The 20,113-nt window shown below is 39.2% G+C and overlaps 1 protein-coding gene across 7 annotated transcripts in view; it reads right to left on the bottom strand.

Annotated features, from left to right (window-relative positions):
- Window positions 1-5,704: 5,704 nt before the first annotated feature.
- Window positions 5,705-20,113, bottom strand: part of ASCC1 (activating signal cointegrator 1 complex subunit 1) — a 113,578-nt gene continuing 99,169 nt past the window's right edge. For 3 of the 7 annotated variants that reach the window (XM_027531135.1, XM_027531138.1, XM_027531136.1), the window contains exons 10-11: window positions 7,515-7,671; window positions 5,705-6,467 (exon numbers count right to left, since the gene is read on the bottom strand). In XM_027531135.1, the coding sequence (XP_027386936.1) occupies window positions 7,555-7,671 (117 nt within the window). In that variant the 3' untranslated portion in view covers window positions 5,705-6,467; window positions 7,515-7,554. Of the gene's footprint in view, window positions 6,468-7,118; window positions 7,672-20,113 lie in introns of all 7 variants that reach the window. The other 4 variants (XR_003509260.1, XR_003509258.1, XR_003509259.1 and 1 more) reach the window with 3 other exon arrangements.

Below are 20,113 nucleotides of genomic sequence, written 5' to 3' on the forward strand. Positions count from 1 at the left end.
GGCAACCCACTCCAATGTTCTTGCCTGGAGAATCCCAGGGACGGGGGAGCCTGGTGGGCTGCCGTCTATGAGGTCGCATAGAGTCGGACACAACTGAAGTGACTTAGCAGCAGGCTGGGAAGAGGTAGCTTTGATGTCCCATAGTTCTGAATACATACTAACATTTGCCATCTTTTTCCATTTCAATCCTAGTCTTCTAGCAAAGCTAGTTATGTGCCTCCCAGTCATTAAGGAGGCAGAACCTAGATACCATACACCTCCCATGTCAATGCTATCTTATGAAGTCCCTGATCTTCAGGAATGACTATGGTTGCCCAATAAAGAGTTTGGAAAGGCTTTAACAAGATGCCCATCAATAAGACAATAGCTGTTTCCAGACCCTTGAAGGTCAAAATGTTTCCCATATTTCTGGGTAATGCCTCCAATAGGACTTGCCTTCTGTAGCACCTTCAAGATGGGTCAATATTAGCCATGGGCGGGTCAATATTAGCCATGGGCAAATCAACAACAATCCAGAACTGTTAATTCTACTGTAAAGCTACTTAGAGAAAATTCAAATTTCCAGATAAGAAAAAAGTTGTAGAAAACGGACATTAACTATAAAGAAGAAAATGTTCTCCTAAATTTTGAGAGACTTACTGGCAGGTCAGCCTTTTCAAACCAAAGGGGTCTCAAAGTTGCTGGGTATATTTGATAAATGGTACTTTTTTTTTTTTTTTAATATTTAGCAATACAAAATGGAAGAAGGCCTTAGTTTTCAAATAAGAAACTTAAATTTAACCACCTCTTTAAAACCATTTAACCTCATTTCTAGAGGACCTCACAGACATAAAAATACAAACAAAGGTGTTCAATCCAGAATTATTTAAAATAGCCAAACCTGGAAACCCAATCAATGTCCATTAGCTAGGGATCAACGAGTTAAATTATAACAACATACAAAAGGCTATTCTGCAGACACTAAAAATAATGTAACTCTGTATCTATTGACAACTAATGTGATCCACTGCATACTACTTGGATCCACTGTGTATTACTGGGTAACGCAAGCTCATTATAGAAGACCATATATAACAGGTTGGACTTCCCCGATGGCTCAGCACTAAGAATCTGCCTGCAGGTTTGATCCCTGGGTTGGGACAATCACCTGAAGGAGTAAATGCAGTCCACTCCAGTATTCTTGTTTGAAAAATCCCATGGACAGAGGAGCCTGGTGGGCTACAGTCCAAAGGGTCACAGAGCTGGACACCACTGAACGACTGAGCATGCATGCACATAGTATAGTGCAGCAGTTCTCAGATTTCTGGTCTCAGGATTCCTGTCCACTGAAAGATTATAGAGGAGTCCAAAGAACTTCTATTTTTGTTTAAATGAGATATACAATATAGACACTGATATACTGTACTTGAAAAAAAACCCGGCCTCTCAATTTTTCTGTGAACCTAAAACTGCTCTAAAAGATCTTTCAAGGAAAAATTAATATTCAGTTCAGTTCAGTCGCTCAGTCGTGTCCAACTCTTTGCGACCCCATGAACCGCAGCACGCCAGGCCTCCCTGTCCATTACCAACTCCTGGAGTCTACCCAAACCCATGTCCATTGAGTCAGTGATGCCATCCAGCCATCTAATCCTCTGTCATCCCCTTCTCCTCCTGCCCCCAAACCCTCCCAGCATCAGGGTCTTTTCCAATGAGTCAGCTCTTTGCATGAGGTGGCCAAAGTATTGGAGTTGCAGCTTCAAAATCAGTCCTTCCAATGAACACCCAGGACTGATCTCCTTTAGGATGGACTGGTTGGACCTCCTTGCAGTCCAAGGGACTCTCAAGAGTCTTCTCCAACACCACAGTTCAAAAGCATCAATTCTTCAGCACTCAGCTTTCTTTATAGTCCAACTCTCACATCCAAAAAGTTTATTTAAAAATAACAACACTGACTCCTATTAACAAAATAATGTATTTTAAGGAAAAAAATTATATTCCCCACCCTACTCCCCACAAAATGTAGTACTGTTTTATACTCTGGCAAATCTCTTTAATGTCTGGCCCAAAGAAAGAAAGGTAGATTAGCTTCTGCATTATAGCGAGTGTTGTTAGTTTGTTAGAGCTGCCATAACAAAATATCACAGACTGGGTGGCTTAAACAGCATTTATGTTTTCAATAAATTCTGGAGGCTAGAAGTTCACAATTAAGGTGTTGGCAGACTTGGGAATTCCCTGGTACTTCAGTGGTTAAGACTCTGCTTTCACTGCTGGGCCCGGGTTTGATCCCTGGGCACAGCCAAAAAAAAGGAAAAAGCTGCTGGGAGACTTGGCTTCTCTTGTCTCCTCTTGGCTTGCAGATGTCTGCCTTCTTATTGTCACACATGGTCTTTGCTCTATACATGCACATAGCTGATGCTTCTTTCTTTTTTGGTTGTCAAATGATACTTTATTGAGGTATTGTCCTTTGTTGTCCTTAACTAGCTGGGCATTCCACTGGACCACTGTTGATGTCATCCATGATGTCACTGAGGGCGGCAGCCACCAACACTGCAGTCCACAGCCTGGGCAGTCCCTGGGATCTCTTTAATGATTCCAGACAGTTCTTGAACTAAAAGTAAGTGCCACATCTGCTGGGCAATGCTGACAATCTCATTGTGCTTAATGTTCTGCCTCTTTCTGTCTCTTGGCCATTCCTTGAGGGTGTGGATGATCAGGGAAGAGGCAAAAGGAACGTCCTCAGTCTGGCCCTGTCTGTTCTGTATTGGTCAGTTTCAATGTCATTCTCAGACTCTTCTAATCACCAGTTACTAGGCAATATCATCAACCAAACATTTTTGCAGACAGACCCAGGGACTGATGATCTTGGTAGTCTGGGGTCCAATGTTTCTTCATGTGTCCAAATTTCCTCTCCTTATAAGGACATCAGTCAGACTGGCTTAGGGCCCACAGTAATAGCCTCAGCCTCATTTTAACTTAACGACCTCTTTAAAGGCCCTATCTCAAAATAGACACATTCTGAGGTGCTAGGGGGTGAGAGTGTTAACATGAATTCTCAGGGGACACGATTCAGCCCCTAACAGCAGGTAAAACGGGAAGTAGCCAGTAATAGCCCAGCAGAAGTACTGAGAGCAAACTAAGTTATCTCTAAAAAACACGTATCTAAAACCTAAAACTACCACCTTATAAAATTCTAGAGGACATAAGAATATACACACATACAATTCTATTAACCATCAGTGTGGTGATGTTACCATATCACATAGCTTCTGGAGACTCCAATGTACACTCAGGAGAGAATTAGAGTGGAAAAGGCCAATTATATCTTAGTATTTTCATGAGAATAATAGGACCTTCTCACCCCTCTAAAGGAATCAGGGACTCCGAGGGGTCCAAAAATTACATTTTGAGAACCACAGATACAAGCTTTATGACCTCAGGCAAATTTCTTAACCTTATTAAATCTCAGTTTCTAAAATGAGGTACGATAACACCAACTTATCAACTTATCAAGGCTTCCCTGATAGCTCAGTTGGTAAAGAATCCATCTGCAATGTGGGAGACCTGGGTTCGATCCCTGAGTTGGGAAGATCCCCTGGAGAAGGGAAAGGTGACCCACTCCAGTATTCTGGCCTAGAGAATCCCATGAACTGTATAGTCCATGGGGCTGCAAAGAGTTCGACATGATTGATCAACTTTCACTTCACTTTACTTCAACACCAACTTAAGTGGGCTTGTGAAGATTTAATGAATAAATACACATTTACAAATAAATGACAAATGTGAATACTCTGTTAATATTGGCTGTTATCATTTGTGAAAAATTACTTAGCAATATGATATATGTGCTTAAATGCATAAGAAGTAGTAGCTTGTGGATGAGGAAATTTATTTTTTAAACGAATATTTAAATTGAAACATAACACACAGACTGGAAAAAGTTTAAGACATAAAAGTATATATAGCTTGATGCTTTTTCACACAGTAAGCTTATTTTACCTTTAAGAGATCATTTTATTAACAACAAAGTTATTGATAAACAACCACAACAGCTGCCCCTTTTCTTACCTATAACATCCTTGGGCTTGGCTATCCATCTCCCTGCAGGTATAAAGACAGAATCTGAGAGGTGTTCCTTAACTCATACCCCTCTGGCTCCCTTTAGCGCCAGGAAAATGGCAGAGTGCAAGAGCAAACCCGAACTAAGCTTTTCATCATTATGAAGCTGGAGTCTCATCAGTGTCCAATTTAGTAAACTCTGAAGTTCACTTAAAAAATAACCATTATAAGTAATATTTATCATGTCTCTACCAAGGATATGGAGTTTATTTGGGGGTAACTTCTTATGCCCCATCCAAAAAAAACCCCACAAAACTATTCTCACAACAAAGTTCTTTTTATAACAATACAGATCTCGTGTAACAATCGTGGTGAGAGATTCTTTTCCCCCTCCTCTTCTTAAAAAGAGTTAAGGGTGAAGCCAGTGGTGCCTTAAAAGTCAAAAAAAAAAAAAAAAAAAAGTCAACCGGAGTGATGTTAGCTACAACTTAACTCTATTTCAGTGCAGAATGAACTGCAAATTGGTAACACTAAGGGAGACTGGATGATAAGTAGAGATCAAATCCTCCAACCTTGACCTCATTATAGTTTGGTGAAAGGGGACCTGGAATCTTAAACAATTCTGTTAGCGCCATCAAAAATTATTTGCTTACACTGTTGCTCTTCATAAAATTTCTGTTATACATCAAAACTACCTGCTACTCCCTCTCCATAATAAGCAGTTAAAAGTGTACTTTCTTTAGAGCTATGGTGTCTCAAAAATTTGTCTACTGGCATCCAGGGAAAAAAAAACCAACTTAAAACATAAACACATTCCCCCCCGCCAGTTCTACTGATAACTACTAAGCTACAAAATTCTACAAAACACAAAAATACACAGGTGCATACACTATTAACCATCAGATTGATGATGTCACCTATTCATGTAGCTGCTGGAAAACTCCACTTAACAGTAATGCTAAGTCCTTACATGCTCGGTTACCTCTAAATACTAAATAACAGAATTTCTGTTAAGAATTTATGACTTGGGGTAAAGAATCTGCCTGCCAATGCAGGAGACATGGGTGCAATCCCTCAATTGGGAAGACCCCCTGGAGAAGGAACTGGCAACCCACTCCAGGATTCTTGCCTGGGAAATCCCATGGACAGAGAAGCCTGGTAGGCTACAGTCCATGGGGTCGTAAGAGTCAGACATAACTTAGCAACTAAACAACAAGAACATATAAAGTTACATTTTCCAAAGACAAAAATTTTATTTCTAAAAACTGAAATCATACCTCTGATACTCAAAAGAAGACATCTTTATTTTCTGGCCAAGGTCGCTCAATGGTAGCTGTCAGAAAGAAGCCAGTTAGAAGCAAAACCAAGATGACATGAGGGCACTCAACTCCACACTCGATTCTGCTATTCAGTACTACCCCTGGGAGCGCTTATTCCCATATGCCACTGAACAATCAGAGGTGAGCAAAGTAAAAGCTCCACTTAAATAAAAACTGAATATTACCTGTAGAAAGCTTTTTTGGGAAAACAACGAACCCGGCAGGCACCAATATTAAGTCCTGGAAGAATAAAATAGCTATGCCAGCGAATAAGTGATGGCAGCATCGTATCCCAATGTACACCAAGGGGGTCAAACAAACTAAACAGGAATACCAGAAGAAAAACACAGTCACTTTAGAAATCCATTTATTCACAAATGATTTGTGCTGTTACAAGGATAACAAATCTGAGTGTTACATACAGTCTTAACCAGTTAGTGGCCTTATTAACACATGGGGTTCAGAATCAGACTTCTCAAACAGAAAATAATAATCAGGATGAGACTAAGTGGTGAAGGAAAGACAGAGGCCACGGAGGGAGGAAAGCTGTAGGGGGGCAGGGATGAGAGGTGACAGTGAGGCTGGGGCTCCCTAGCAGAGAAAGTGGCAGGGCTGACGGGTGGGGCTGAGCAGAGGAGCCCCCACCCTCTGCCGGTCTGCAGCAAAGGAGTGCCTTCTGTGGCTGACATTCTCCTGGGAAACTGCACAGTCCTGCTGATATCACCATTTCAACTGCTGCTGCCCTGGGAAGTAAACAGAAAAGAGCCAAATACTGCAGCTCCGTCAGTGGTATGGGAAGGCAAGGGCTGGGGTAGGGTGAAGAGACAGGAACTGAGAGAGCACAAAAGGGACCAACTTCAGAAGAAAAAGGACAGATCAAAGTAAGAGGCTGAAACCTTTACCAGTTATTTTGCTTAAGTTAAAGTTCTAAGTAGTAAAGGAACTGAAAGCGGGGTCTCAGATATTGGTACACCGACGTTCATAGGGCATTATTCACAACAGCCAAAAGGTGGAAGGAACCCAAGTGTCCATCGATGAAAGACTGGATAAACAAAATGCGGTACAATCGGCCCTCAACACATCCATGGATCCCACATCTGTGGAGTCAGTCAACTGTGGACCAAAAATATTCAGAAAGTTACAGAAAGGAAAACTTGAACTTACTGTGTGCTGGCAACTATTTACATGGCATTGTATTTGGTCATTATAAGTAATTTAGAAATGATTTAAAGTATCCAGGATGGTATGTATAAGTTATATGCAAATACTATACCATTTTATATAAGGGACTTGAGAATCCACAGATACAGAGGGAGGTCCTGGAACCAAAGAAACTGAGGGATGACTGTATCATCCAGTGGAATATTACTCATTCTTACCAAGGAAGGAAGTCCTGTAACATGCTACACATTGATAAACCCTGAGGGCATTATGTTAAGGAGAATAAGCCAGTCACAAAAAGATGAACAGTGTATGATTCCACTTATACAAGGTAGTCAAATGCATAGGAGTAGAAAGTAAAATGGTGGTTGCTGGGGGGCAGGGGGAAAAGAAGAGTTTTTTAATGAGTCCAGAGTTTCAGATTTGCAAGACGAAAGGTTCTGGAGATATTTCACAAGATGAATATAATTAACATTACTGAACTGTACACTTTTAAGTGGTTTAAGACTAAAGTTTATGTTCTGTGTTTTTTTACCACAATGAAAAAGAAATTCTGGGTACTGATTAAAAATTAGAGTGTAAGAGGAAGGGAAAAATACAAACCTTCTAGAATTTGTTGATATTTTATCTAGGTGGAGAGATTAATAAGATCACACATCTGTAATTCTCTTAAAGTATTAATATTAATACAAAAAAGTTTAAAGGCTGGGGCAAAATCAGTAGGTATGTAAGAAATACTATGAGTCTGAGCTCCAATGGGCTTCAGAGGTACATTTCCAGAGAAGAGCTTTGGAAAGAGAGGTAGATTATGAGAAAGATGAAGAGGCATATGTTACAGGCACATGTTCTCCCCACGCCCAAAACCATCCCGGCTGACTGCGGTGACTGTGGACAACCAGGAGGCACTGTGGCATCCTCGGGGAGCCGCCCAGGGAAGTTATCCCCAGTTTCCCACATCCCTCCTTGGCGCTTAAAGTGATGAGACTTCTCCCTCAGCACCTTGTGAGGATTTTAACTTCAGTGCTTCCCAAGATCCACCTCAGGAGAAGTCAATCTGTCCACAGGAGGCATAGTTTCCAAAGCTGTCCACTGTGAACCTCTGAGAGATGTGAATTGAATTGAGCTTTAGGGTACCAAAGTAGAAGTTCTCAAATAGCTGAAAAGGAAAAATAAAAAACCCAGAATGAATATCCAAAGAATATCACAGACAAAAATAGTAAACACCAGATTCTCTTGTAAAAATCTCTTGCTGTGTGTGTCCCCAACAATCCTAATAAACCTCTTATGCTTTGTTTCTCAGTATTCTCATCTGAAAAATGATCCTAGAGAGCAGGGATAGGAGTGGGATTGAGGAAAAAACAGCAACTCTTCGTCGACTGATTGAAAAGACTCCTCTGACAAAATGCACTAGAGAAAGAGGTCTGAGAAATCAACTCCAAAATGTATCTATTGAGGAGATACCACCAAGAACTTGTAACAAACATCCTGGGGCCATACCCTGATTCACATGGCCTAACAAAGCTGCTTCTATGGACTTTCAGTTACTGACCATGGGGAATGTTAGTTTTGTTACAGCCAGGATAAAATTTGATATAATACATTCCTCTACCTCGTCAACAACATTTATTAGAAACAGTGACTAAAATAAACAGAAGATAAGGTTCCTGCCCTACAAATGATTTTGATAACCTAGCGAGGAGTTCAGAACACTCTCACACAAAAAACAGCCAGGGAAACACTTCTATTCAATGATAATAACAAGTACAAATGATAATGTTTATCAAAAACCTTTCATTAGACTTTGGATTCAAGCCAGCATCTTAAAGTAAATGCTCTTTACTACAATTCTTTATTTTAAAAGCGTTCAGCTTTGTCAGAGGAAGGGATGAGCCACGTTATGAGAAAGACCTACTCCCATGATGAGCACATTTACAAGGCAGAATGCAAAATGACATCAGAATTCATCCCAAGAAAATTAAGCTACAATGCTTAGAGAAGGAGCATCAAAGAGCAAAGGGCTGCCCTTTTCCTGTTAGGATGCAAGAGTTGCTCTTTCTTAAATGTCAGCATGATCCCAAGAAAGCCTTTCAGTACGTGAACCAACAATGCTTGAGTAGAACCTAAGGCTGAGACCTTTGCACACTAGCAAGTGACTGTCTTGTCTCTTCATTTTTTACTCTCTACAGCCATGGACTTTAGCCGTTGTCACCTTTTCTCTTCCTGCAGTTAATCGCCTAGCAAAGTGCCTGGGGTTCATTAAAGGCTAACTTTATAAAGCCCAGTAAATATTGATTCTTCAACATGACATCAACTTGACCCCAAAGATCTATTTAGAGCTTATGCGCTGCATTGTCTTGTCTTTCAGAAAGGTGATCAGCTCCTGCCTACATTGATTTACACAATTAACTTCTCTTCCTGCCTTTGGCAGCATGTTCAAACCATATCCACACTTTTGTGTAAGAAAATACTGCCTGAAAGGTTTATTGGCTAATCCCCTTTGCTGAACATTAATTTGAAGTGAAAACCACGTCAACAAGACCGACAGATTTGTAGCTTTACAAACTGAAGCCTTCTAGGTACAAAAAAGACATAACCAAATGGGCAATAAAAAACAAGCCAAAAACAAAACTAAAAGGGAACTCATAATACTTTTAAAGAGTTACTTTTTAGGGATTAGCAGCCCATGGTTCTCCTCTTTGTGCCTATGTTTCCATGAGATGGAGACACCACAGCTAGGAGCTGGGAGGTACTTATCTCTGACTTCACTTTGGCATGATTTGACAGGGAGATTTCTCATGCTTTAGGTTTGAAGCAAAGAGTACATACAACTATAATGAAGTTAGCTGGGATGTGATTTCAATGCAGTAATTACAAAACTGAAGACTGAACACAAATTCTCTTGCTTCTCTAAAGCAAGAGCAGTGGGTGGGAAGAGTGAAGTCAGTCTAAACTTTCAACAGGCCATGTGGGAGCTGTGGACAGACACCACCACCCACAACACAAGACCATAAAGGGCAAGGACTCAAAAAGATGAATAAGTCAAAGTACCTTCCTTATAAACTGCAAAGCACTATTGAAAAGTAAATATTGCCTATGATGTTTACAACACGTCTCTGCTCTTTCTGAAGTGATGAAGTGAAGTGAAAGTCACTCAGTCATGTCCGACTCTGCAACCCTATGAACTGTACAGTTCATGGAATTCTCCAGGCCAGAATACTGGAGTGGCTAGCCTTTCCATCCTCCAGGGGATCTTCCCAATCCAGGGACTGAACCCAGGTGTCCCCCATTGCAGGCGCTTTTTTAACCTGTCCTTATTCTACCTTCATAGGTTGCCATCTTCTTCCACATAATCAAATGAATTTCTTATCCAAAGTCCCTACTGCACTGTCAAGCTTCATCTTGGCCTTTTCTGTCCCCATGTCCTTATTCTGTGTTATTTATGATGATTTAGTAACAATCTTTCATAGTTATTTTATGTTTAATCTTGTTATATCTTCAGTTTTAAGCTTTTATTTTAGTTCTACCAATTATTTCTAGTGATTCATTAAAATATAAGCACTCTGGAAGAAGGGTATTTTATGTTTGTCAAAGCTGAATTCCACTATATGCTGTAACTGTAGCCAGGAGACTGTATATGATCAATAAATATTTGTTGGATAAAATGACAACAAAAACAAATGTTGAAAATATCTGTGTACTTTGTGTTGGAAAAGAGAAAACATGGCCCTGTTTAGATGGGCATAAAGATTTTATTTATAGATCACTGCCTAGGAATCCTTGAGGACCTACTCAATGGTATTACTTCTAATTATACCTCAACTGAAGGTATATTTCAGTTGAATATGAAGAAAATTTTTATTAGTGAAGAAAAATTTTATTAGTAACAGAAATTTCATATATTCCTTTAAATTTCTATGTTTCTTATTTGTCAAAGCCTAGGCTTGACTCAAACTTTTGATCTGGAATGTCACTGGGCACCTGATGATGTGCATTTTTCTATAAAGAGGCATATAACATGGTGCTGTATCCCAGGCCATCTGGTTAGGGAGACGGGGTATGTGTCAGAAGAGAGGCATGTTGATGACACGGCTGTGTTCACCCTGTGACAAGTTATTGTGTTATGTATTCAAGTAAAAAGTTTACCTAACACAATATAGACAGTAAAGGTTAAGTGTGGGAGGAGAGGCACAGGCAATCAGTAAATGCAATGGGAGGTAAGAAAACGATGGAGAGGGCTTGCTTTCTAGACAAGCCCTTTAGAAGAGACAGACACTGAGTTGGGCCTCATAGCAAGTCCAAGACTTAGAGAAGAGGAGGAGGGAGGGCAGCGTGAAAGCAGAAATGGGTCTGGAGGGCCAAGGAGATCGGTTTAGATGTATGCAGGGTTCCTAAAGAGAGGCAGTGAGAAGCACTAAGGCTAGAGACATAAGGAAGGTGAATCAGATTAAGGGAGGCAGGGGGCCTGAGGGTGGGATTCAGAAGTGAGACTTCATTCTAGATGGTGGGAACCACTGAAGGCTTCTGAGTAAGCTTGGGGCCCAAGATGAAAACCAAAGGAACTTAATCTGGGTGTGATATATATCACGCTAACTAGAGAAAGGAACAAGCAAATAAAGAAAAGGAGACCAGGGTAGTAGTTAAGTTGTGACATACTGAGTGTCTCTTGACTAAAAATAGTTAGTAGTGGGCCTACAAAGATTGGAGCAGATGTGAAATACTATGAATGAAACACAGAACAGACTCTGTGATTTTCTGGATATGAAGGAGAATACAGGAGATGAGAAAAGTCATGGATGACAGGGTATGTGAGGGCATCAGAGATAGTAGCAGAATAATTCTGAGTGGAGCGATTTTATAGGAAAAACAGACAATTCAGGTCCGTATCTTTAGCTGTGTATCTCAAGCCCTTCTCCAACCACGGGTTTGCCTGGTATCCTCTGAGAATATAAATGAAAGGCATGAAATCTATAGCACAGTTAAGTGGAAGCACATCCCATAAAAAACTTTACAACTGTCCATTTTTTTAAATTGAGTAGTAGTTCTCTATATATTAGGGAAATGAACTACTTGTGTGATGAATCACAAATATATTTTCCCCCCAGTTTGTCATCTGTCTTTTGACTTTACTTATGGTGATTTTTGCCATGTCAATTTAAACTTTTATAAACTCAAATATATCATAACAGGAGATTTTTAAAACAAAGTTACCTAATGCAAATACTGTTATATATTAAAACATCAAGGTGAACAACAAACATATAAGTGTTGACAATAACACTAATGAAATGAAGATCATAACAGCCAGAGTTTACTGAGTAACCATGCATGTCAGGCATTACACTTTGGGCTGTATGTGATTATCTAATGGCCTCCTCATTTTGGAGTTGAATGTGAAGTTTAAAAGGCTAAAGTAACCTGCCTAAGAATACACAGCAAGTAAACAGTAGAAAACTGACATTCATAAAGTTTGAAAAAGGGGAAAAAAAGGAAACTAAGATTAAAACTCAGAACTTATATACAAACCAGAAACAGACCCATAGACATAGAAAACAAATGTCTGGTTACCAAAGAGGAAAGTGGGGGAGAGATAAGTTAGGAATTTGGGATTAATCTATACACACTGCTGCTGGTGGTGCTGCTAAGTCACATCAGTCGTGTCTGACTCTGTGCAACCCCATAGACAGCAGCCCACCAGGCTCCCCCGTCCCTAGGATTCTCCAGGCTAGAACACTGCAGTGGGTTGCCATTTCCTTCTCCAATGCATGAAAGTGAAGTTGCTTAGTCATGTCCTACTCTTAGCAACCCCATGGACTGCAGCCTACCAGGCTCCTCTGTCCATGGGATTTTCCAGGCAAGAGTACTGGAGTGGGTTGCCATTGCCTTCTCTGAACCTATACACACTATTATATATAAAATAGATAACCAACAAGGACCTACTGTATAACACCAGGAACTATACTCAATATTGGGTGACAATCTACATGAGGAAATAATCTGGAAAAAAAAAAGATACACATGTATGCACAAGTGAATCACTTTACTGTATACCTGAAACAAACACAACATTGTAAATCAACTATACTTCAATTCCAGTAGTCATGTACAAATGTGAGAGTTGGACCATATAGAAGGCTGAGCATAGAAGAACTGATGCTTTCAAACTGTGGTGCTGGAGAAGACTCTTGAGAGTCCCTTGGACAGCAAGGAAATCAACTCTGAATATTCACTGGAAGGACTGATGCTGAAGTTGAAGCTCCAATACTTTGGCCACCTGATGCAAAGAACCAACTCACTGGAAAAGACCCTGATGCTGGGAAAGATTGAAGGCTGGAGGAGAAGGGGGTGATAGAGGAGGAGGTGGTTGGATGGCATCACCAATTCAATGGACATGAGTTTGAGCAAACTCCAGGAGATAGTGACGGAAAGGGAAGCCTAGAGTGCTGCAATTCATCGGGGTGCAAAGAGTTGGGCACGACCGAGTGACTGAACAACAACACTTTGATTAAAAAAAAAAAAAAAAAAGACTCCATGTTCATGGATTGGAAGAATCAATATAGTGAAAATGAGTATATTACCCAAAGCAATCTATAGATTCAATGCAATCCCTATCAAGCTACCAATGGTATTTTTCACAGAACTAGAACAAATAATTTCACAATTTGTATAGAAATACAAAAAACCTCAAATAGCCAAAGCAATCTTGAGAAAGAAGAATGGAACCGGAGGAATCAATCTGCCTGACTTCAGACTATACTACAAAGCTACAGTCATCAAGACAATATGGTACTTGCACAAAGACAGAAATATAGATCAATGGAACAAAATAGAAAACCCAGAGATAAATCCACACACCTGTGGACACCTTATCTTTGACAAAGGAGGCAAGAATATACAATGGAGAAAAGACAATCTCTTTAACAAGTGGTGCTGGGGAAACTGGTCAACTACCTGTAAAAGAATGAAACTAGAACACTTTCTAACACCATACACAAAAATAAACTCAAAATGGATTAACGATCTAAATGTAAGACCAGAAACTATAAAACTCCTAGAGGAAAACAAAGGCAAAACACTCCCTGACATAAATCACAGCAGGATCCTCTATGACCCACCTCTCAAAGTAAGAGAAATAAAAGCAAAAGTAAACAAATCGGACCTAATTAAACTTAAAAGCTTTTGCACAAGGAAGGGAACTATAAGCAAGGTGAAAAGACAGCCTTCAGAATGGGAGAAAATAATAGCAAATGAAGCAACTGACAAAGAATTAATCTCAAAAATATATAAGCAGCTCATGCAGCTTAATACCAGAAAAATAAATGACCCAATCAAAATATAGGCCAAAGAACGAAACAGACATTTCTCCAAAGAAGACACACAGATGACTAACAAACACATGAAAAGATGCTCAATATCACTCATCATCAGAGAAATGCAAATCAAAACCACAATGAGGTAACATCTCACAACGGTCAGAATGGCTGCTATCAAAAAGCCTACAAGCAATAAATGCTGGAGAGGGTGTGGAGAAAAGGGAACTCTCTTACACTGTTGGTGGGAATGCAAACTAGTATAGTCACTATGGAGAACAGTGTGGAGATTCCTTAAAAAACTGGAAATAGAACTGCCATATGATCCATGACCCAGCAATCCCACTGCTGGGCATACACACCCAAGAAACCGGAATTGAAAGAGACACGTGTACCCCAATGTTCACTGCAGCACTGCTTACAATAGCTAGGACATGGAACCAACCTAGATGTCCATCGGCAGACAAATGGATAAGAAAGCTGTGGTACATATACACAATGGAATATTACTCAGCTATTAAAAAGAATGCATTTGAATCAGTTCTAATGAGGTGGATGAAACTGGAGCCTGTTATACAGAGTGAAGTAAGTCAGAAAGAAAAACACCAATACAGTATATTAATGCATATATATAGAATTTAGAAAGATGGTAACAATGACCCTATATGCGAGACAGCAAAAGAGACACAGATATAAAGAACAGACTTTTGGACTCTGTGGGAGAAGGCAAGGGTGGGATGATTTAAGAGAATAGCATTGAAACATGCATATTACCATATGTGAAATAGATCACCAGTCCAAGTTCGATGCATGAAACACAGCACTCAAAGCCAGTGCACTGAGACAACCCTGAGGGATGGGATGGGGAGGGAGGTGGGAGGGGAGTTCAGGATGGGGGACACATAAACTCCCATGGCTGATTCATGTCAATGTATGGCAAAAACCACTACAATGCTGTAAAGTAATTATTAGCCTCCAACCAAAATAAATAAATTAAAAAAAAAAAAAAAGACTCAAACTCAGGCAGCCTAACTCTAGAGTCTAAGCTCTTTAACCTCTGCACTCTTTCCTAGTAGATGAGATCCCTTAAAACCTGGCCCTGTTAAACAAGAGAGGAAGCTTGACTCACAAAACTCCCAAAAGCTGAGATGAACATATTCTCTCCTTGTCATTTCTACTTTCACTGTAATCTCTTATTTTGGACCTGGTTTAAGAATCAGTGGCTCTAGTTCAGCTATAAGAATTTTAATTGAATTCTGGTTGAAAATAAGCACAAATCAACTAAATGGCTCCATTTAATTAGGTACCTGAATGGAGAAGAAGAAAAAGCTTAAACTACAAGTTTAGAAAAGAGAAACTTGGTTGCTCCTTTTAGGCTAACATAGCCCAAGAAGAGCAAAGTGGTCTATTGTTTAGAAAATAAAAGATAGAACAGGAAAATTTTAAATTCAAAAAGAATTACAGCAAGGTATTTAAATCATGTTGAATTTTTTCTCCTGACTGTTGTTTTATAACAATTCCTTGGGGATTTTGAAACCTAAACCTTTTTCTTTCTGAAAACATTTCTTTCTGATGCGCACACACATAGAGCCCTGCTGTGCTGGAAGCCAGTATTTTTTGAAGTCTGCCATAAAGGAATAAAACAATGAACAGCTGCACAAAACTATAAATATTTGATGAGAAAATAAAAACAGAGTTTAAGACCGCCAATATTTGCAACATCACTTGTAAGTAATATGTACTAATTTGGACAATTTAAGAAGAAAATTTAAAACTTAAGTATGACATTTGAAAAATGTCAACCACACGGTTGCTACCCTTTATTGACTACACTACTACTCACAGTTATCTTCAGAAAATTAAACAAAGTTTTCCTATTACCGAGTAAAGAGAGAAATGTGGACCACCAAGATGAAAAGGTTTTTGGTCAAAACCAAAGCTTCCTTGACAGAATCTCAAGACCAAGATCTAACCATCTTGGTGTGCCCTGCTCACATGATCTGTGAAGCCTACCATGTTTTAGTTTGTACATGGTTGTTTCCTAGGGAGAACACAGAAGGAATTATTATTTCTGGTAGTATAGTGGTATACACTGAAAGAAAGCAAAGAGCAAGACTTCAGGGCTAATTGTGGTCATTTTTCCTCGCTCTCATTTCAGACCTTCTACTCCTTCCTCTCAGGCTCCGTGACACAACCATAAAATACCAGAAATAATTCCACATGTGACGAGGCTGAAAAGATGAGTCTGAAAATCTCAGTGAGAAGTGGGGAGGAGGGTGGAGAGGAACCTTCTCATGTCTACAATCTCAAGCTACAGAACTGAATGAATGGCCAATCTTCAACAGCATAATGACAGACATGTTGGAGATCCCTGTCTATTGGACTTCCCAAATAAGGCCCACTCTCTTTCTTCAATCTTAGACAAAGTAGTGGCCACTCTCTTCAAAGATTTCTCCTTTAAGAAAATCTATTTCTTGTGCTAGGTAGACTCAGCGAGCTATTTGCTGTCTAATATGACTTCAAAAAGAGGAAATTCAGTTTTGAAGTCTAAAATGAAGATTCAAAATACGTAATTCCTGGCAAAAGAAATAAAAGCCAAAAAAAAAAAAAAAAAGAAATAAAAGCCAAAATAAACAAATGACATCTAATTAAACTTAAAAGCTTTGCATAACAAAGGAAATCAATGACAAAATGAAAAGACAACCTAATGAATGGGACAAAGTATTTGCAAATGATATGGCTGATAAGGGGTTAATATCCAAAATAAGTAAACAGCTCATACAACTCAGTAACAACCAAAAAAAAAAAAAAATTAAACAATGGGCAGAAGACCTGAATAGACATCTTCCCAAAAAAGACATACAGATGATTAAAAGGCACATGAAAAGATGTTCAACTTCATTCGTTATTAGACAAATGAAATGCAGATGGAAACAACAATAAGATAACACCTCACACTTGTTAGAATGGCTGCCATCAAAAAGTCAGTAACAAATGCTGATGAGGATGTGGAGAAAAGGGAACCTCCTATACTGTTGGTGGGAATGTAAACTGGTCCAGCCACTATGTAAACTGGCACATCAGGCATGCGGGTTCCTTATAAAACTGAAACAGAGTATGACCCAGGCATTCAACTTCTGGGTATATATTTAAAAAAATTTTTAAACACCAATTCAAAAAAATACATGCACATTAATATTCATAGCAGCACTGTTACATAATAGCCAAGAAATGAAAGCAAAGTGAGTATCCATCAGTAGATGAATAAATAAAGAAGATGTGGTGTATCTAATATATATATATATATATACACACACACACATACACACACACATCATACATATACACATAAATGTGTGTGTGTGTGTATATACAGGAATATTACTCTGCCATAAAAAGAATGAAATTATGTCATTTGCAACAACATGCATAAACCTAGAGAGTACTATACTTAACTTATATATGTCAGGCAGAAAAAGACAAATTTGTATGCTATCACTTATATATAAAATCTAAAAAATAAAACAAATATACACAGCAAAATAGAAACAGACTCACAGATATAGAAAACAGATTAGTGGATACCAGTGTGGCAAGGAAGAGGGAAGGGGCAAGATAGGGATATAAGATTAAAAGACACAAAATACTATGTATAAAGTAGATAAACAACAAAGATATATCATATACTATAGGGAATCATAGCCATTACTTTGAAATAACTTTAAAGGGAGTATAATCTATAAAAATACTGAATCACTCTGCTGTACACCTGAAACTAACATAATATTGTAAACCAACTATATATATAGTTTTTAAATGTAAGTCCTATGAAATTTATAGTCATTCTTGATATATGCGAGTTAAACTAACTCTTAGAACATAATCTGGTGCAATTGAAAATAATACTAGTATTCAATTAATGCAAGTATTTAGAAGGACAGAGTGGGTCCTGTTTCTCCCCCAACAAAGGATGATCTTTATTGTTTCCATGTATGGCAATTAGACTTTTGAAGCCTAAAGTACACAGGGATAGCAAATGCACACTACTTTGAAGTTTTCCCAGTGTTTTTCTTCTATAATCTGTTTTACCAACTTCTATTTCTCACAATTACCTCCTGTTTACAGATAAAAGTAACAGTAATAACACCATTTTGTACTTAATTGTAATGCTCACCCACTTCCCTCCTTACCAGGGATGGTATGAGGATGAATGGAAGACAGTCTGACAAACACTTTGAGCTCTTTGGAAGGCACTCCTGCAGGAAGCCTTGCTGAGGCTAAATAACACCTTTCATCTAAGGATCTATAAGAATCTCACAAAGCCCAGATCATTAACCCTTCCAAAAATCACTGTGACATAAACCAGAGCTCAGCGATACTATCCTCATTTAAATAAGATAAGAAACAGAGACAGGCTAGGACCACAAACACTGTGATATAAATTTAACAGTTTCTGGGAGCAGGCCTAAAACATAGGCCAGCAGCAGGCCATGTCTACATGGCAGTGTGCATTTCTCTCACAATCTGAGTAACAAATCTGTACGGAAGAACAATAAGTGGGGAAGAAGTTCCATTTGTGGGCTATGGGTATGCAGTCTGACAGCAAAGGAAGTGGTCACTTGGATTTGTGGCCATGAAAGAGAAATAAGTAATGTGAAAAAACTTTAATCATAGCCCTTGGAGGATCCTAATTGAAAACAACAAAATAAATACTGGTATACTTCACAAGTATTCTTCACCCAATTGGCCTCTAGGTACAATAATAAAAAGACTCAGACAGTAAACAGAAAGATGTGGACATCAGACTGACTAAGAAGATAAAAATTTGAAAAATACCACACAGCTTTTCATATGCTATATTGCTAATCTCACTTAAGAGTTGGGATCACAAATAAGTTTCTTTTCCCACAAGTAAGTTTTGTTTCAAAGTCTTATTTGTTAAAATCCCCCAAACCTTAAAAAATGATTCTGAGTTCTGTCAAGGAACCCAGCAATTCCAACCTTCAAGCCTTCCTGGACCTTGCATTTTCCTTCTGGCTATGTGTGACATTACTTCAAAGAGAGCAAATATGAGAGATGCAAAGACACAAGAAGGAAAATGATGATCTGACATCTCAGGTCCAAAACACCTTCCATCCACGAAAAAAATATTCATATAGGCTGCACTCACATGGATTCTTTCTAAATCTTCATGGAAGAATACAATGGAGTCTATTCACACTGAGGTAAGCCATGTCCCTCCAAACACACACAAACACATACAACTTCACCTGGAAACCAAAGATAGAAACTTCTTTTTTACTGAAGAGAGAAATCAAAACAGTTCTTAGGGCAAACGAGACTTCAGTGCTTTCCTGTCAATAACCACACAGCTACTCTATCCCTCAATTTTTCCATCTTTACACATGGACAACACCTTACAAGGATATTCTGTAGTTACAGGAAGATAAATTATCAATGTATTTTGAGCTCTATTATTGTCACTCACCAACTAAAACCTCCAATGCATCATCACAGGACAAAAAGCAGCTTCCTTAAAAGAAAGTAAGAAAAGTCAAGTAGGAACTCTGATAGCTTACAGTCTCTGCAGTCATCAACTGGTCTCATGGGGCTGTAATATTTTTAAAGAATGGAGCAGAAACATCTACTTCAGAATAAAAGACAATGTGGCTGTTAGATGGTTACTCTCCCAGTCTTTTCCAAATACAGCCCTAACTCCACCTCAGATACCACATCTAATCTGAAATCTGAGACTACAGTAATCAGTGGTGAGACAGCCAATAATAACAGCTAATAATAGCCAATAAAAATGGGACATAATGTGTTTCCAGGAGGCCAGGGGCACCTCAGAGCCAAGGAACAAGTCAAGGCCAGTCTGTGTGAGAGGTAATCCTTATCGTCAATTACCTCTGTAATCAGAGGACTCAGCCGCAATTTTTCAACCCTATTAACACATCACTCCTGCTTTGGCACCTCCATTACATCAGTACCAAAAAGCTTGCATGTCACCAGAGCTGAAGTCTCATCTCCACTGACTTCAATGACATGGGAACGTCATCAGGCTGCGCACACAGAAGAGGAATGTGAACTTCCCTCATTGATTCTGCTCCCAAGCCATGTGCCTGTCTTGGCTGCAGTGAGCATGAGGAATGTTATGAGGAGCCTGACCTGAGGAGCCATCAGGCAGAAGCCAGACAAAACAGCCAAGGAATGAAGGCTTTAAAACCTCCTTCAAATAATTTCGCAGGGTTGCACTTCTGGATATGTGGCCTGAGCCTCCCTGCTGACGTG

This window comes from Bos indicus x Bos taurus, chromosome 28 (assembly GCF_003369695.1).
Source record: "Bos indicus x Bos taurus breed Angus x Brahman F1 hybrid chromosome 28, Bos_hybrid_MaternalHap_v2.0, whole genome shotgun sequence".
NCBI lineage: Eukaryota > Metazoa > Chordata > Mammalia > Artiodactyla > Bovidae > Bos > Bos indicus x Bos taurus.